General features: G+C 43.3%; 1 protein-coding gene across 1 annotated transcript in view; it reads right to left on the minus strand.

Annotated features, from left to right (window-relative positions):
- Nucleotides 1–8,963: 8,963 nt before the first annotated feature.
- The window catches only part of LOC136881809 (cuticle protein 19.8-like), a 14,798-nt gene continuing 3,801 nt past the window's right edge, over nt 8,964–19,960 (minus strand). The window contains exon 2 of the mRNA XM_067154246.2: nt 8,964–9,851. Coding sequence (XP_067010347.2) covers nt 8,964–9,851 — 888 coding nt within the window. The remainder of the gene's footprint in view (nt 9,852–19,960) is intronic.

The raw sequence follows: 19,960 nt of genomic DNA on the forward strand, positions 1-19,960 counted from the left end.
CGGCCTCTGGGAGTACTATGTGCTCTAGCGCCACCGCCGTCTCGATCAGCGGCGGTGTCTAGCGCGCACAACAATGACAGAATACTGCGTACCCTTTTAAGCTATCATGGTCCATCTGCTTTATTACCACGTATGCGACCGAAACCAGCGTATTAGGTGTGTTGAATTCTCCTCAGGGACTCTCAGCTTGGCGTCCTGTCTAAAGTGAACTTGAACTTAGTGAAATAAATTAATAATTATCATCATTATAATCAGATCTGCATTTAAGACTGTCATATAAGTGGCAGATTCCCTATTAAATGCTTACCTAGTCTTTTGTGAAAATATTTCAGATACGATACAAATTTATCGTAGCCTACATCTCCCTTGGTAAATTATTCCAGTCTCTCATTCCTCTTTCTGTAAATGACTATTTGTTCTAATTTTTGCTCTTGAATTCCAGCTTTATCTTCATATTATTATTATAAGTTCCACTCAAGTTTATTAGTCAACAAATGTCATTCGACGCCAGTTCGAAATATATCATTTAGTCAATAACCTCGTCTCCTTACTCCAAAGTCTTCCCAGTCTAAACTTTGTAATATTTTAATAACATTAGTCTTTTATCGGAAATCATCCGGAAAAAATCGTGTTGCTTTACTTTGGATTTCTTCCACTCCATAATGCAAGGCTGCAAGATACTAATCCAACTAGTGCTGCGATCTATCGGCCAGTGGCAATACTCCGGGTGAGGGGAACCATACCCGAACTCTTGAACGTGACACGTCGCATCGACACAGAAGTCTCATGGTGACGATGGGATAGGAAAGGGCTAGGAATGGTAAGGAAGTGGGCGTGGCCTTAATTAAGGTACAGCTGTATCACTTGCCTGGTATGAAAATGGGAAACCACGAACCACCTTCATGACTGCCGAAAGTGGGGTTCGAACCGATTATCTCCCGAACGCAAGCTCACAGACGTGCATCCCTAACCGCACGGCCAGCTTGCTCAGTGATGTGACTTGAGTATGTCCGTCTCCTCCTGCGTAGTTGATGGGCCTCAAACTTGTTTCCCTCTGTGGGTGGGAGTGGTAGAATAACACCCACGGTATCCTCTGCCTGTCGTAGGAGGCGACTAAAAGGGGCTCCAGGGGCTCTCAACTTGGGAGCGTGGGTTGGCGAACACGGGGCTCTTATCTGAGTTCTGGCATTGCTTCCACTTACTTGTGCCGGGCTCCTCACTTTCATCTATCCTATCCGACCTCCCTTGGTCAACTCTTGTTCTTTTCCGACCCCGATGGCATTAGAGCACTCGAGACGTAAGGAGTCTTTCATTTTCATGCCCTTCGTGGCCGCTGTGTTTCTTTAGGCGATACCTTCATTTTTCGAAGTGTTGGATCCCTTCTATTCTTCCTCTCTGATTAGTGACAGGATGGTTGCCCAGTTGTACTACCTCTTAAAACTATAATCACGACCACCACCACTCAAATTCGGTTCGCCCTTGTGGTTAGTGTCGTAATAAGTTTACCTTATACTCAAATAATAACAACAACAACAACAAAAAAGAAAGATCTTCATGCTAATCTGATGGGGGTGGGGGTGGGATGGCGAAGTAGCTAGGTGACATCTTCACCACCTCTTCACCAGAAGAGGTCTAAATACGTGGGATAAAAATATATGTTAGTCCTCAGCCCAAAGGCTGGTTGGATCCTCAACAGCTCCGCCATCAGCTGTCATGGATGGCCTAGGCATCACTGAAGAGGCGTGTTAGGGAAATGAGGAGTGATGTAGTTTCCCGTTGCTTTCCTCACAGAGTCAGAAGTTGCTACCACATATCAGTCTGCCAAGCCCGCTGAAATGCATGCACCAACCGACCCTATGAGCAACATTTTCACACCATTCATAGCTGGGACTGGCTGCATAAGGAATGGCATTACTAGCTTCGCTCATACCTCAGTCACGTTCATACTGTCAAAGCCAACGATAAGACAGAGACAGATCAATGAAAGTAACAAAACTGCTCTAGCCCATACCAGAAGACATAGTGCACTGTAAACACTACATCCTGCCAGCAAAGGCAGAAAGGCAGGATAAAAATATAAATAATCAAAATTCTTGTTCCTGCGCTTCACATTTCCATTTACTTGCAAGAACAACTGCTAATCCTAGTGGATTCTATGTTAAAAAATATGAACTCGATAAGAAAGAAAAAAAACTCCCTACCGTAAAATTTTGTGAACTGGTAAAATAAAATGTATATTTAACGTTATTTTCTTATTTGTGTGAATGTTCTGTTCGCGTGGGAGGGTGTATCAATACTGATAATGATTCTGAGTGCTGGAGTATATGCGAAGATTTGCGTGTATGTAACTAGAATTACTTAATAATGCACAATAGTTCCTGGGAATAACTTATTATGTAAATATGGTAATTGTTTATAAGGCCATTCTATAACCTTATTGTAATTATTTAATAGGCACTGTAATTTTAAATATTAAATATCCGTGAATTGTATGAACAATATATGAAACATTAATAATAATAATAATAATAATAATAATAATAATAATAATAATAATAATAATAATAATAATAATAATAAAGAGTGGGCGAGAAAAATTTAAGTGACATTTTTACTGACCAGGAATACCTACAACATAAAGGTTTTATCGTATGTGGTTACACTATGGTATCTAGACACTGTTGTTAAACCTGAGGGTTTGTGTGCAGCAGAAACATTGGATATGATTAGAAAAGGTGGACTTAAAGATGTCCGTTAGAGAGAAAGAAAAATGTTCAAAAAATCTGAGCCCAGATGTAGGAAATGGAGACTCAAATCTACCAAAGAATTGTATCAAATAACAGAAGACAGAGCTCGATAGCTGCAGTCGCTTAAGTGCGGCTAATATCCAGTATTTGGGAGATAGTGGGTTCGAACCCCACTGTCGGCAGTCCTGAAGATGGTTTTCCCCGGTTTCCCATTTTCACACCAGGAAAATGCTGAGACTGTAGCGTAATTAAGGCCACGGCTGGTTCCTTCCCACTCTTAGCCATTTCCTATCTCATCGTCGCCATAAGATCTATCTGTGTCGATGCGACGTAAAGCCGACTATTATAAAAGAAAAAACTGTCTCGTACTGAGGAACCATTTCCGTTAATTTCTCTTATAAAATCCGCTGGCATGTTTAAATAATGTGTATTTAAATAATTTACAGTCACATTTTTGTGACATCAGAATTCTTAACGTTTAATTCCCCTGTGGGTGGGGGCGGTAGAATAACACCCACGGTATCCCCTGCCTGTCGTAAGAGGCGACTAAAAGGGGCCCAGGGGCTCTGAACTTTGGAGCGTGGGTTGGCGACCACGGGGCCCTTAGCTGAGTCCTGGCATTGCTTACACTTACTTGTGTCAGGCTCGTCACTTTCATCTATCCTATCCGACCTTTCTTGGTCAACTCTTGTTCTTTTCCGACCCCGACGGTATTACGTATGGAGGCCTAGGGAGTCTTTCATTTTCACGCCCTTCGGGCCCTTGTCTTCCTTTGGCCGATACCTTCATTCTTCGAAGTGTCGTATCCCTTCTATTTTTTCCCTCTGATTAGTGTTATATAGAGGATGGTTGCCTAGTTGTACTTCCTCTTAAAATAATAATCACCACCACCACCTTAACGTTTAACCAACAGAACAACGAACAGTTGCCAGATCATCCGTCGCAGCTTCAGCTGCAATGGCTTTATGCCATCTTCGTTTTAGCGGTTATTCAAAACAGAGAAGAAGTCATGTGGTGACATGTCAGGGAACAAGGGGTATGTGGAGCGACTGTCACATACTAGGAAGCAATTTCTGGACGGACAAAGCGATCTATGATCGTGCATAGACGGATTAAATTATCCAGATGCCTGGAAGCCAAATGGGACAATCATGCTGAGAGTCACGGCTCTTTTAACACACAGCCCGACGCTGAATACAACCTAATATCATGCTACTGTTTCGGAAATTCATGATTTGTCTTGAAACGTATGGCAAACGCATTTGACAAGTTCGGTGGAAGAAAATAATACTCAGGTAGAATCGTTGACCTCTACATAATAGATAATAATAGCTTTCGTTATTAAGAAAGAGCTCAACAATCCTTCCAGAGCGATGTCGCGCTGATTTATTTTCCTGTTGTCATGGGAGATCAGTTGGGCGAGCTGATCGAGTCACGGCCGGAGAAAGTGAAGTCCTCCGCCGCTTGCGGTTCTGAAGTGTCCAGCAAGTGGCACCTCGTAGCGGCTCTAGTGAGAATTACAATGAATTATACCACGGCCGACTTGATGCGTCCGCAGCGAGGGATCCAGTCGGCCGTGAATTATACTGTACTATCTACTGATTAAGAGAACCGAATTCCTTGCAATAATACAAAAATAACGTAAAATAAAATAAGAGAAGAGGAAACTTTAGAGCGATATGTTTTTAAAGTAAGGTTTTAAGAGTCCGTCTCTGTGGTGTAGTGGTTAGTGTGATTAGTTGCCACCTTCGGAGGCCCGGGTTCGATTCCCGGCTCTGCCACGAAATTTGAAAAGTGGTACGAGGGCTGGAACGGGGTCACCTCGGCCTCGGGAGGTCAACTGAGTAGAGGTGGGTTCGATTCCCGCCTCAGTCGTTCTGGAAGTGGATTTCCGTGGTTTCCCACTTCTCCTCCAGGCAAATGCCGGGATGCAACCTTTCCTCTTCTGTGTATATCCCTTCGAAACTTTCCATCCCCTACCAATGCCCCTGTCCAGCATACAACGTGAGGCCGCCTGGGCGAGGCACTGATCCTCCTCCCCAGTTGTATCCCACCCAAAGTCTCACGCTCCAGGACACTGCCCTTGAGGCGGTAGAAGTGGGATCCTTCGCTGAGTCCGAGGGAGAATGAAAAGGAAACCCGGTCCAAAGTGGTCTGACCGGGCGAGTTGGCCCTGGCCGTGCGCGTAGAGGCGCGCGGCTGTGAACTTGCATCCGGGAGATCGTGGGTTCGAATCCCACTGTCGGCAGCCCTGAAAATGGTTTTACGTGGTTTCCCATTTTCACACCAGGCAAATGCTGGGGCTGTACCTTAATTAAGGCCACGGACGCTTCCTTCCAACTCCTAGGCCTTTCCTATCCCATCGTCGCCTTAAGACCTATCTGTGTCGGTGCGACGTAAAGCCCCTAGCAAAAAAAAAAAGCAAAGTGGTCTGAGGAGAGAAGAATAAAGCATAGTGCGTGATGAAGGATACTGAAAGGAACGGAAGAAGAAACAACAAGGATCCCCCTGTGGGTGGGAGTGGTAGAATAATATCCACGGTATCTCCTGCCTGTCGTAAGAGGTTCCTCACTTTCATCTAACCTATCCGACCTCCCTTGGTCAACTCTTGTTCTTTTCCGACCCCAATGAGGCCTAGGGAGTCTTTCATTTTCATGCCATTCATGGCCCTTTTTCTTTCTTTGGCCGATATCTTCATGTTTCGAAGTGTCGGACCCCTTCTATTTTTACTCTCTTAATAGTGACACATAGAGGATGGTTTTCCTCGAAAAACAATAATCACCACTACCACCACCACCACCTGTATCAAACTGTCAATCATATTATGCGCGAACGCCCACTCTCCCGTACGAGCGATCACAGGAAGATTGAGCGGAAGTTCTTTTACCCTTGATTCAATGGCGCAATCGACTAGAAGAGCAGTTGTGAATGAGTGTTGTATGCATGGTTTCATCCCGTCTCTTCCTAACGATGTGCCTCTTTTTGATTATTTACCATTCAATCGAAATTAATGCCCACCTAGTGGTCATGATCATTAAGATCATCAAATTGATGTGGTCTGTCACCTTGGTTAGCCGGTTCGAACCCCCTGTGGGTGGGGGCGGTAGAATAACACCCACTGTATCCCCTGCCTGTCGTAAGAGGCGACTAAAGGGGGCCCCAGTGGATCTTAACTTTGGAGCGTGGGTTGGCGACCATGAGGCCCTTAACTGAGTCCTGGCATTGCTTCCACTTACTTGTGCCAGGCTCCTCACTTTCACCTATCCTATCTGACCTTCCTTGGTCAACTCTTGCTTTATCCGACCCCCACGCTATTAGGTTTCCAAGGGCTAGGGAGTCTTTCATTTTCACGCCCTTCGTGGCCCTTGTCTTTCTTTGACCGATACCTTCATTTTTCGAAGTGTCAAATCCCTTCCATTGAATATTTTAAAGTTCTTTACAACGGACGTACGTAAAGGAAACCTAAACCCATTCCTCGTAAGTTGGAATGAGGAATACCTCCTTTTTTGTTCATAAATTTCAAGAGGATGATGTGCCATAAATTCTGGTGAGATTTTAGGTTTCTAGTGCTTTAGATGTTCAATAGTATCATACAAATATCACTGTGCCTTCTCAACAATTCAGGTGGATTTTAGAGAGTTGAAATTTTGTTCGAGATTTTTTTTTTTTTTTTACATGTTTTACATAATGGACTGTCGTTAATGATGATGTTGCATGGAATTTCATGTAAGGTTAATAATGTTATCCAATGACATCTTTTTATCTTATTTTCTATCCGGAGTTTCATATGTGAAATATTTTTATAGTGTGTTTGTTTCAACCTGACGTTGTTAAAATAATTCTCCCTTCGTTATATTTCCACTGAAATTACAAATAAATTTAAAATAGAATTACGCGGTAACGTTGCTTTTGGTGCAGTTATTCATATTTTGAGTTATGAGTTGCCTTTCATGATGTTCGACACGTTTAATCATACCTTTAATCTATCATGTCGCCCACCGATGCCCGCCACGCTTTCTCTGGGTTACGTTCTGATGTAATTGTAGTTGGTTCATTCATTGTTGAATAGTATATTGTGTGTGTAAAAGTGTGCGTGTTTATTGGGTCAACCTAGAATTAAATGAGAGCGATAAAGAAGAATGTGTATTATTCGTAACATTAGTATTGTCGCGAAATTAATGATGTGAAGAGGAATAATATTACAAATCTGTAACCATCAACTTGAACAAATTTTGCGCATCGCAGTTTAGCAATAATGCAGGCTGAAATATTGAAAATAATCAATCAATCAATCAATCAATCAATCAATCAATCAATCAATCAATCAATCAATCAATCAATCAATCAATCAATCAATCAATCAATCAATCAATCAATCAATCAATCAATCAACCAATCAACGAATGAATGAATGAATGAATGAATGAATGAATGCAGGCTGAAAAATTGAAACGTGAGAGGAAACAGTGCGACAAGGGAAATAAAAACCATGTTACTTTTAAGACCATATATATTTTCTATAAAAATACAATAAAAATAATAATTTACTACAGGAAGGAAGAAATGTAACCTTCACCACACCAGATAGGAAGAAATACTCCACTGAAAGATATGAACACTGTCAGGAACCCGTAGTTCAGTCAGCGTATTCAAGTGAATAGCTATAGGATTCAGTTAGAAATGTGAGTGGAAGATAAGGATGTCAATCGCAATATCATACTTATTAACAGAACGCTCATAAATTTGTGGGTATTTTAAAGAAGTATTTCAGCCATATCAGACTGGATCCATGATTTCTGTTGCATTTACTGTAGTCCCATTTTTTCAGCCTCGGGAGAGAACGAGTCCAACACGACGAGAACAAGAGAAGGACTCGAGTTGCAGACATGGTGGAGCGAGTCCAGTCATGGAAGAATTCTTGATAATGTCGAACGCAGTCTTGGGTGAAACGTCAGTAAAAAAGCATCTCTTCTGTACAATGCCCTACAAGCCCGAAAAATTTGTATATAGAATTGCACGCAGACCGTGCAAACCAAAGCAGATAAAATTATGCTAGTTCGCTGGCTCCATGGCTAAATGGTTAGCGCGCTGGCCTTTGGTCGGAGGGGTCCTGCGTTCGATTCTCTGTTGGATCGGAGATTTTAACCTTCATTGGCTAGTTCCGATGGCTTGGGGGCTGTGAGTGTGTGCCGTCTTCGGTATTAGAATTCATCATCCTCGCAGATTCGCTGGTTGCCTATAAGGCGTCAACTCAAAAGACCCGCACCAGGCCTCTCCGGAGGCCATTCGCCTTTAAGATTAATTATGCTAGTTGTATCACCCTTCTTAACTTCGTAATAATGTTATTGGCTTTACGTCCCACTAACTACTTTTACGGTTTTTCGAAGACGCAGGATTTCTTTTACGTGCCAGTAAATCTACCGACACAAGGCTGACATATTTGGTCACCTTGAAATACCACCGGACTGAGTCAGGATGGAACCTGCCAAGATGGGGTCAGAAGACCAGTGCCTGAACCGTCAGAGCAACTCAGTCCGTCTTTTAACTTTTTTCAGCATGGTATATTTATTTTTTCAAGTCCAACAAATGTGTCTGACGATTGATGAAAATAATATTTACCCTTTCAGCAGATGCAATGGATCTCCTAGTTCACTTCCGAATTGAAAGATTTTTAGGTCCGTGGCCAGTACTGGCCTTAGTTTGTGTCTGGCGCTGATGAGCAGCTCCCTCATTGAGCACAGCATCTGTTCTAAAGTCTCAAGCTCGTTGCAGTTTGGGAACCGGCAGTGGGATAAAGAGTACTTCATCTTTAAAAGAATGGGGAAACAGAGATAATTAATTCAGACAGTTAAAGTCATAGAAGACATATTATTTAGACCGTGTAATGAGGAATCTCAAGTATGAAATAGTTCAGCTAATTTTTCAAGGCAAATTAGTTGGCTAAAGAAGTACAAGAAGAAGAGAAATGCCTTAGCTAAAATACTAAACATCGATGAGAACAGCTGGTGAAGTCTCTAGTCTAATGAAATTACGACGAGTGGTCGCCAGCTTCCAGTACTGGATAGACAGTGGAAGAAGAAGTTGTAGAACCGGAAATGAAGAGAGTAATGGTTAGTCTTGCTGTCAAACCTCAAAGAAATGTATTAAAGAAAAGAAGCGTCGAGTTTGTAGATATATACGATTGACATCCCTAGCATTTGTCGAGTATCGAAGAGCTTAAAGAGCAAGCGCGGCCTTCTTGGCTTCAATGTGAGCGATCACATCGGCAGCTTTAGCAGCAGCGACTTCTGGGGTGTCAATTGGTACGCCAGCAGCCGTGAGGACCACAGGAGCTGCCGCTATCTTCACTGCAGCAGGGGCAACTTGTACAACCTCAATAGGTTCTGGATCATCAGGTGCAGCCTCAGCGGCGGCAGCAAGTTCAGCCTTGAGAGCTTCATGAGCTGCTCTTGTGGCAGCCACGAGGGGTTCTTCCTCAACCTGCTGGGGAGCACCCAGGGCTGCAGCATCTTCTGCTCTTGGAGCAACTGGCAGATTAGTAGCAGCGACACGGAAACCGTTTACAGGGTCAGAGACGTAGCTGGTGGTCTGGACCAGGCCGTTAGCGTCGATGTGAGAGTAGCCTCCGCGAGTAATTCCATCGGCGGTGTGGATTTCCTCTTTGGCTGAAGGACCTCCGGCGTAGCCGTAAGCGTACTGGCCCAGTTCATCCTGAGCGTGATACTGGCTGGTGATTGTGAGCGGCGCGGCAACAGCGGCCGTGTACGTTACAGGTGCAGCGGCAACTACAGCGGGAGCGGCAGCAGCGACTGCAGCGGGTGCAGCGGCAACTACAGCGGGAGCGGCAGCAGCGACTTCAGCGGGTGCAGCGGCAACTACTGCTGGAGCATCGGCAACGACAGCTGGAGCAGGAGCAACAGCAGGTGCGGCAGCAACTACAGCTGGAGCAGGAGCGGCAATTGCTACCCTAGAAATGGCGTCGGCGATCACGGCAGCATCAGGAGCGTTCGCCACGACTGCAGGAGCAGCGGCGATGCTAGCGACACCACCGGCCAAGTAGCCAGGACGAGCTACCGCAGCGGCGACGATGACACTGAACACGAACTGAAATAAATAAATAAATAAATAAATAAATAAATAAATAAATAAATAAATAAATAAATAAATAAATAAATAAATAAATAAATAAATAAATAAATAAATAAACACCGATGATCTACTGTTATGGCTGTCAATAGGGTGGCAATTTCCCTATAGTTGCTTACCTAGTCCTTTTCTTAAAGGGCTGATGACCTTAGATGTTAGGTCCCTTTACGCAACAAGCAAACAACGTTTTCTTAAATTATTTCCTCCTGTGAATGGGGGTGGTAGAATAACATCCACGAAATCCCCTACCTGTTGTAAGAGGCGACTAAAAGGGGCCCCAGGAGCTGTTAACTTGGGAGCCTAGGTTGGCAACCGCGAGTCCCTTAACAGAGCCCTGACATTGCTTCCTCTTACTTTTGCCAGAGACCTCGCTTTCATCTATACTATCCGAATTCCCTTTCTTTACCAACTGTTGTTCTTTCTCTACCCCGATGGTATTAGAGCATTTGAGGCCTAGAGTATCTTTCATTTTCCCGCCCTTGGTGGCCCTTGTCTTTCTTTGCCCGATACCTTCATTTTTCGAAGTGTCGGATGCCTTCCAATTCTTTCTCTCTGATTAGTGTTATATAGAGGATGGTTGCCTAGTTGTACTTCCTCTTAAAACAATAATCACCATCAACACTACCACTTTCCCTCGTACCCTCTTCGGCCTTCACTACAAGACAATCCCAGTGTTCCTAACGTCGTGCGTTTCGGTACTCCAGCCGAGGTCTGATAATAATAATTACATTTCTGTTTCAGCTGTCAGCTCCCAATTTTTGTTTTAATTTATAGATTAGATTTAACACACTGACTGCTGACAAATCTACACTGAAAGTTATGTCCTCTAACCAATCAGATGATATACTTAATCATGTAAAGCAAACTTACCCCTGTGGGTAGTGGTGGAAGCATAACACCCACGGTATCCCCTGTCTGTCGTAGGAGGCGACTAAAAGGGGACACAGGGGCTCTCAACTTGGGAACATGGGTTGGCGACCACGGAGCTCTTAGCTGAGTCCTGGCAATGTTTCCACTTACTCGCGCCAGGATCCTCACTTTCATCCATCCTATCTGACCTCCCTTGATCAACTCTTGTTTTTTCCCGTCTGCTATGGTATCAGGTTCCCGAGGCCTAGGAAGTCTTTCATTTTCACGCCCTTCGTGGCCCTGGTCTGTCTTGGGCCGACACCTTAATTTTTGGAAATGTCGGATAAATTATTTTTTTCTCTCTCTGGTTAGTGTTATGTAGAGGATGGTTGCCTTGTTGTACTTCCTCCTAAAACAATTATCACCACCACCTCTAAAGGAAACAAAAAATGATAACGATGAATCTAAAGAATTGTTTTCGAGTGAGACATCTGTATGGAATCTGGAGGCGACAAGTGAGATGAGGCCTCTTTGATAAAAGAACCTTCTATATGTCGTTTAGTCATGGCCATCCATCAGTACTTCACATGACAGCCTGCATGGTTGCTAGGTAACATCGTCACAGTAGGCCATGAAGATCATGTGCAATGGAGATGAATTCTTTTTAACATCTTTATTCGTGATATCATTTGTGTTTGTTGTTTCCAGAGAATATCTGTGTTGTATTAGGCCGTATATGCTGATGATGTTCAAGTGTACAGAGCTCGATTGCTGCAATCGCTTAAGTGCGGTCATTATCCAGTATTGAGGAGATTGTGTGTTCGAACCCCACTGTCGGCAGCCCTGACAATGGTTTTCCGTGTTTTTCAGCCCTTTTCTGCCATATCGTCAGGTGGTGGTGGTGATTATCGTTTTAAGAGGAAGTACAACTAGGCAATCATCCTCTATATAACACTAATCAGAGAGAAAAATGGAAGGGATCCGACACTTCGAAAAATGAAGGTATCGGCCAAAGAAAGACAAGGGCCACGAAGGGCGTGAAAATGAAAGACTTCCTAGCCCTCGCAAACCTAATAGCGTCGGGGTCGGAAAAGAACAAGAGTTGACCAAGGGAGGTCGGATAGGATAGATAAAAGTGAGGAGCCTGGCAGTAGTAAGTGGAAGTAATGCCAGGACTCAGCTGAGGGCCCCGTGGTCGCCAACCCACGCTCCAAAGTTCAGAGCCCCTGGGGCCCCTATCGTCACCATAAGACCTACCTGTGTCGGTGCGACGTAAAACAACTTGCAAACAAAACAAAACAAAACAAAAAAACAAACAAACGAAAAAAAGGGCGTCAAGTATTATTTACGTAACTTACGATCCACTTTCGTTTTTTCGAGGGTGTATATTGGCTAAACTTTATTGTCCTAGGTTCCTCCATGTCCACCTCTGTGGTGTAGTGGTTAGTGTGATTAGCTGCCACCCCCGGAGGGCCGGGTTCGATTCCCGGTTCTGCCACGAAATTTGAAAAGTGGTATGAGGGCTGGAACGTGGTCCACTCAGTCTCGGGAGGTCAACTGAATAGAGGTGGGTTCGATTCCCACCTCAGCCGTCCTGGAAGTGGTTTTCCGTAGTTTCCCACTTCTCCTCCAGGCAAATGCCGGGATGGTACCTAACTTAAGGCCACGGCCGCTTCCTTCCCTCTTCCTCGTCTATACCCTCCTATCTTCCTATCCCCTCACAAGGCCCCTGTTCAGCATAGCAGGTGAGGCCGCCTGGGCGAGGTCCTGGTCATCCTCCCCAGTTGTATCCCACGACCCAAGGTCTCACTCTCCAGGTCACTGCCCTTGAGGGGTAGAGGTGGGATCCCTCGCTGAGTCCGAGTGAAAAACCAACCCTCGAGGGTAAGCAGATTAAGAAAGAAAGAAAGAAAGAAAGAAAGAAAGAAAGAAAGATCTTACGTATAGGATCCTATATAATGGATCCATAGATCAATTTGCTAAGAGTGTTATTTATTGTTTTTGAATTTTTTTTTTTTTTTGCTATGGGCTTTACGTCGCACCGACACAGAAAGGTCTTATGGCGACGATGGGATAGGAAAGGCCTAGGAGTTGGAAGGAAGCGGCCGTGGCCTTAATTAAGGTACAGCCCCAGCATTTGCCTGGTGTGAAAATGGGAAACCACGGAAAACCATTTTCAGGGCTGCCGATAGTGGGATTCGAACCTACTATCTCCCGGATGCAAGCTCACAGCCGCTTTTGAAATTTTAACCTAACTGTCACTATATATAATTTTCTCGATTGATACTCTAGAAAACATTAGCGGCGATTGGGAATTAAAAGTGTTGGGGGGGGGGGGGCAAACATTTACAAACAACAAAAAGTACCCGGGTTTGTGGGATATCGCGGGCGGGGGAGTATATAAATCAAAATTGAAAAACACCCTACAAATTGGTAAGTTTATTGATGGCCTCTGAAGAGCCTCCGTGGCTTAGGCGGCAGCGCGCCGGCCTCTCAGCGCCGGTTCCGTGGTTCGAATCCCGGTCGCTCCATGTGATTTGTGCTGGACAAAGCGGAGGTGAGACAGGTTTTTCTCCGGGTAGTCCGGTTTTCCCTGTCATCTTTCATTCCAACAACACTCTCCAATATCATGTCATTTCATCTCTCAATCATTAATCATTGCCCCAGAGGTGTGCGACGGACTTCCTATCCTCGCCGCTAAATGGGGGTTTCATTCATTCCATTCCTGACCCGATCGAATGACTGGAAACAGGCTGTGGATTTTTGTTTTCATTGATGCCCTCTGAACGAATTTCGACAGGGAGGTAAAGGTTGTCAGTTTACCAATTTAAGTGCGGTAATAATAGTTTTATGAGATTTGATTCATTAAAACTCTCACCACTTGAACAATATTACATATTTATTACAATTAAATAGAACGGCGTGATTATACAATTAAAAATCATTTAATATTTGACTACCCACTAAGAAACTAACAGACATTAAAGAGACTGCCAGACTGAAAAACGTGCCCCGGTTAATCATACCTCAGCATCCATAATCATGACAAAAAGTAAAATAAATAAATAAATAAATAAATAAATAAATAAATAAATAAATAAATAAATAAATAAATAAATAAATAAATAAATAAATAAATAAATAAATAACTAAATAAATAAATAAAACGTTTGCTTCTGTTCCTTACAGCACATAGCCTACAAAGTGTCCACTACTTGCTGTGACGCTTAAGAAATCGGTTAGACGAACGACATTTTTTGCATATTTCCGCTAATCATTTTGTTAATAATAAAATAAAATAAGGAAACAGTTAGCTGATAAGACAACCGGGCTTGTACAAATTGATATTTTTAATGATTCTTAGTTTCAGCTGGCTAAAATGTAGTAAAAATGTAATGTTTTCTCCTCAAAGTGCGGCCCCCTCTAATCGCCGCTACTAAAGGAAACCGCTATATAGATTTGCACTCCACTAGTTCTTTGCGGTGCCGTATTTACAGGAGCCATTTGCCCTATCTGGGTTGTCGTTGCTGCACGTCCGTAGGTATAACTTTAAATTGCCCTACACGTGATCCCCGGCTGGTGCCAAGTGAGCATTGCTTGTTTGCTGGACTTAGCTTTGTTTTACGGATATTCCAGCAATCAAAGGATACTCCAATATGAGAAAAATCCACACTTTTAGCCATTCAGCGATATGAGCTACGAATTTTAGGTAAATAGATAGATAGATAGATAGATAGATAGATAGATAGCCTACATGTCTTTATTGGCGTAGTTAAGGCCGTTAGGGCTTCTCTTACACTAAACCAAATAATAATACATAATAACGTATGAGAATGTATGTATGTATGTATGTATGTATGTATGTATGTATGTATGTATGTATGTATGTATGTATGTATGTTCAGTCTTCAGTCCTAAGGCTGGTTGGATCCTCAACAGCTCTGCTATCAGCTGTAATATATGGCCTAGGCATCACTGAAGAGGCGTACTACGGAAATGAGGAGTGAGGTAGTTTCCCGTTGCTTTCTTCATCGAGCCACAAGTTGCTATTACATATCAGTCTGCCAAGCCCACTGAAATGCATGCACCAACCGACCCTATGAGCAACATTTTCACACCATTCATAGTAGGGACTGGCTGCACAAGGAATGGCATTACTAGCATCGCTCATACTTCAGTCACTTTCATATTGTCAAAGTCAAGGATAAGACAGAGACAGCTCAATGAAAGTAACAAAATTGCTCTAGCCTATACCAGAAGACTTAGTGCACTGGAAACACTAGGCCCCGCCAGCAAAGGCATAGTATGAGAATATATTCTTTATTTAGAGTCTCTGTGGCTAAGGCCACTGGGTTCTATGGTTCAAATTCCGGTCACTCCATGTGAGATTTGTGCTGGACAAAGCGGAGATAGGACAGGTTTTTCTCCGAATAATCCGGTTTTCCCTGTCATATTTCATTCCAGCGACACTCTCCAATATCATTTCATTTCATCGTTCATTAATTAATCATTACCCCAGGGGAGTGCGAATGGCTTCGGCAGCCGGCACAATTCATATCCTCACCGCTAGATGGGGGCTTCGTTCATTCCATTCCTGACTCGGTCGAATTACTGGAAACAGGTTGTGGATTTTCAATATATGCTTTATTTACAATCCTTTTCTTAATCATCGTTATCCGGTCGATTAGATTAGCAGTTTGACTTTTTCTAGCACTACGAGCGCTAATGCGAGTCAATGCAGAGTTTAATTTAAGCCCTTATAACTACATTCGGTGCGGACATTATTAAAAAAATCAAAAACGTCTGAGAGTATTGAACCAAGGAACACATTATAGAAACAATTATGTAAATAAGTTAATTTGGCAAGGATTTGAATAAAAAAGAAAACGAGTAAATAAACAAGCGATTTTAGGCTGTTTTTCCGGAACTGCATTTAGGCCAGAAGTGATTTTCGAATTTAAAAAAAAAGTTTGATAGAGCTATCCAAAACTCACAATTTGAAACATTTCCGGGCCTTTTAACCCTTCAACGTTCGGCTCCATGGCTAAGTGGTTAGCGTGCTGGCCCGGGTTCGATTCCCGGCAGGGTCGAGAATTTTAACCATAATTGGTTAATTTCGCTGGGTGTATGTGTCGTCTTCATCATCATTTCATCCTCACCACGACGCGCAGGTCGCCTACGGGTGTGAAATCGAAAGACTTGCATCTGGCGATCTGAACTTATCCTCGGACACTCCCGCCACTAAAAGGCATACGTCATTTCGTTTTAGCCCTTCAACGTGTAGCACAGTTTTTTTTTTTTTGCTATTGGCTTTACGTCGCACCGACACAGATATGTTTTATGGCGACGATGGGATAGGAAAGGGCTAGGACTGGGAAGGAAGCGGCCGTGGTCTTAATTAAGATACAGACCCAGCATTTGCCTGGAGGAGAAGTAGGAAACCACGGAAAACAACTTCGAGGATGGCTGAGGAAGGAATCGACCCCCCCCCCTCTCAACTCAGTTGACCTCTCGAGGCTGAGTGGACCCCGTTCCAGTCCTCATACCACTTTTCAAATTTCGTGGCAGAGCCGAGAATCGAACCCGGCCCTCCGGGGGTTGCAGCTAATCATCTAACCACTACACCACAGAGGTGGACTATTATTATTATTATTATTATTATTATTATTATTATTATTATTATTAATGCCAGATGTTCAGCGTCCCTTTGAGTACTCTAATATTGGTCACCAGAGTGGCAATATATATACTTGAAAATAAATACCTTAATGTGGAATTAATAATAATAATAATAATAATAATAATAATAATAATAATAATAATAATAATAATAATTTCAGAACAAGTTCGAGACTTTTCAGACCTTTTGGAGATGAGAAGTAGACGACTGGTGTAAAATGGGCGGATGAACACCGTGCTCTGCACGACCATTTGGAGCAAACGAAAAATGAATAAATGCCAGAACGTAAATGCCTTTTAGTGCCGCGAGTGTCCGAGGATAAGTTCAGCTCGCCAGATGCAGGTCTTTCGATTTCACTCCCGTAGGCGACCTGCGCGTCGTGATGAGGATGAAATGATGATGAAGGTACAGCCTCAGCATTTGCCTGGTGTGAAAATGGGAAACCACGGAAAACCATCTTCAGGGCTGCCGATAGTGGGGTTCGAACCTACTATCTCCCGAATACTGGGTACTGGCCGCACTTAAGCGACTGCAGCTATCGAGCTCGGTGTAGCACAGTTGAGGAAATTGCTTAATTTTACATTTTCCGTAGTATGGGGAAATGTTTTCAATATTAAACATTCAACATTAAAATATTTAGCCAAGGGAGGAGAGGAATGTAATGTAAGAAAGAGTAGCGTGGCGCAGCGAAGAGAGAACTGACGCTTTGCGATTGCCCCTTGGCGGTGTGGTCAATGTAGCAGCCTTCTCTCACACGGTGGAGGAAGTGCATGTTTCAGTGATGCAACACAACACAGCCCACGGCTACAGAACCGCTTCAAGGCCACAACTCTGGAGGCCATGCTCCAGATGCCTTACAGCGTACTGCGAAGTCATAGAAGATTCAAGAGTAGACTGTCGTGCGAATATTGTTGTTTATAACTTAACTCCTGGAACTTCAGACTTTGTAATCGATTGCCCTGAGTGTTAACGGCTTATGTTTCATCTACCTGAAAACTTCTGTTATTGTGACGTCTGTCACGTCGTGAGTATTTAGTACTTCATTTCAACTACTTACACAAGGAAAGGATCATGCTCACGAGAAGGAAGAATGTGATCATCATTATTACTTCGTCCAACTAGGGACCACGAAAAGCTTCTCTTTGCCCCCTATGGGTGGGGGAGGTAGAATAACACCCAGGGTATCCCTTGCCTGTCGTAAGAGGCGGCTGAACAGGGCCCCAGGAATTCTTTTTTTTTTTTTTTTTGTGGCGCGGGTTGTCGACCACGGGGCCTTTAGCTGAGTCCTGGCATTGCTTCCACTTACTTGAGCCAGGCTCCTCACTTTCATCTATCCTATCCGACCTCCCTTGGTCATCTCTTGTTCTTTTCCGACCCCGACGGTATTAGAACATTCGAGGTCTAGGGTGTCTTTCATTTGCACGCCTTTCGTGGCCCTTGTCTTTCTTTGGCCGATACCTTCATTTTTTGAAGTGTCGGATCCCTTCCATTTTTTCTCTCTGATCAATGTGTCATAGAGGATAGTTTCCTAGTTGTACTTCCTCTTAAAACAATAATCACAACCACCTTTTACTTTATATTCTGGCGTTTATTTATTTTTCGTTTGCTCCAGCTGGTTTTCATTAGCTGGTTGTGCAGAGCACGGTGTTCATCCGGCATTTTACACCAGTCGTCCACTTGTCATCTCTCAAAGATCTGAAAAGTCACGAGCTTGTTCTGAATAATAATAATAATAATAATAATAATAATAATAATAATAATAATAATAATAATAATAATAATAATAATAATAATAATAATAAACTCCACATTAAGGTATTTGTTTTCAAGTAAAAATACTGCCACTCTGATGACCAATATTAGAGTACTCAAAGGGGCGCTGAACATCTGGCATTACTACTACTACTACTACTACTACTACTACTACTACTAATAATAATAATAATAATAATGTAGCGTAGTGGTTAGTGTGATTAGCTGCCACCCCCGGAGGGCCGGGTTCGATTCCCGACTCTGCCACGAAATTTGAAAAGTGGTACGAGGACTGGAACGGGGTCCACCCAGCCTCGGGAGATCAACTGAGTAGAGGGGGGTTCGATTCCTTCCTGAGACATCCTCGAAGTTGTTTTCAGTGGTTTCCCACTTCTCCTCCAGGCAAATGCTGGGACGGTACCTAACTTAATGCCACGACGGCTTCCTTCCCACTTTCTTGTCTATCCCTTCCAATATTCCCATCCCCCAACAAGGCCCCTGTTCACCATAGCAGGTGAGGCAGCCTGGTTGAGGTACTTGTCCTCATCCCCAGGTGTATCCCACCGACCTAGTCCCTCACGCTCCTTGAGGCGGTAGAGGTGGGATCCCTCGCTGAGTCCGAGGTAAAAACCGACCCAGGAGGGTAAACAGATTAAGAAAAAGAAAGAAAGAAAGAAAGAAAGAAAGAAAGAAAGAAAGAAAGAAAGAAAGAAAGAAAGGAAGAAATAATAATGTACTGTATGTCTACCTCTCAGTCCCGTTTCTTTATAGGGGGTCGGGGATGAAGTGAGATGAATTTATACATGTTTTACTACCGGATGCCCTTCCCGACGCCAATCACAACTCAGCAGTTAATACAGATGAAATGAATGGTGATGAAGACAATGGGTGGGGAGGCTGAGGGAATCGATTGTGGCCTACGAATTGGAACTGTCCGGGTATTTGCCTGCAAGAGAAATTGGGAAACTACAGAAAACCATTCTCAGGACATTCGACGGTGGGGTTGTGGGTCTGAATCTCACTGTTGATAGCTCTGAAGACGGTTGTCCATTTTCATACCAGGCAAATGCTGGGGCTATACTTTAATTAAGGCCACGGTCCCTTCCTTCCCACTCCTAGCCCTTTCCTATTCCATCGTCGCTGTTCGACCAATATTTGTCAGTGCGACGTAAAGTAAATAGTTTTTTGTCCAATATTTCTTTTCTTTCTTTCTTTCTTTCTTTCTTTCTTTCTTTCTTTCTTTCTTTCTTTCTTAGGACGTTTACCATCTAGGGTTGGTTTTCTCTCGGACTTGCCATGAGACCCCATCTCTACCGCCTCAAGGGAAGTATCCTGGAGTGTGGGACTTTGGGTCGGGGGAGGACGACTAGTACCTCGCCCAGGTGGCCTTCACCTGCTATGCTGAACAGGGATCTTGTGGGGGATGGGAAGAATGGAAGGGATAGACAAGGAAGAGGGAAGAAAGCGGCCGAGGCCTTGATATTAAGAAGACACTTTTCATTTGAGGAATATTTCCAGGAAATATTAACCTATTGTAAAGAAGAAACTGGACTTGAATAAAATATTTTCATATAAACAATATTTTGTAAAGATATTTCTGTTTCCCAGTATATGGCACTGTTCCTCATTGGAATTTGAAAAAATGAGTTTGTCTTGCTGAGTGCAATGTGGGAAAATGCCGGCTTTCTGCGGGGAAGAGCAAAACAAATTGTTGAAAAATTATGTTTGGCAGTAATTTAAAAAAAAGCGGAGAGTACGGTGATCTGTGAGTGAAATGCAAGTCAGT

The sequence above is a fragment of the Anabrus simplex genome, chromosome 10, assembly GCF_040414725.1.
Source record: "Anabrus simplex isolate iqAnaSimp1 chromosome 10, ASM4041472v1, whole genome shotgun sequence".
Taxonomy (NCBI): domain Eukaryota; kingdom Metazoa; phylum Arthropoda; class Insecta; order Orthoptera; family Tettigoniidae; genus Anabrus; species Anabrus simplex.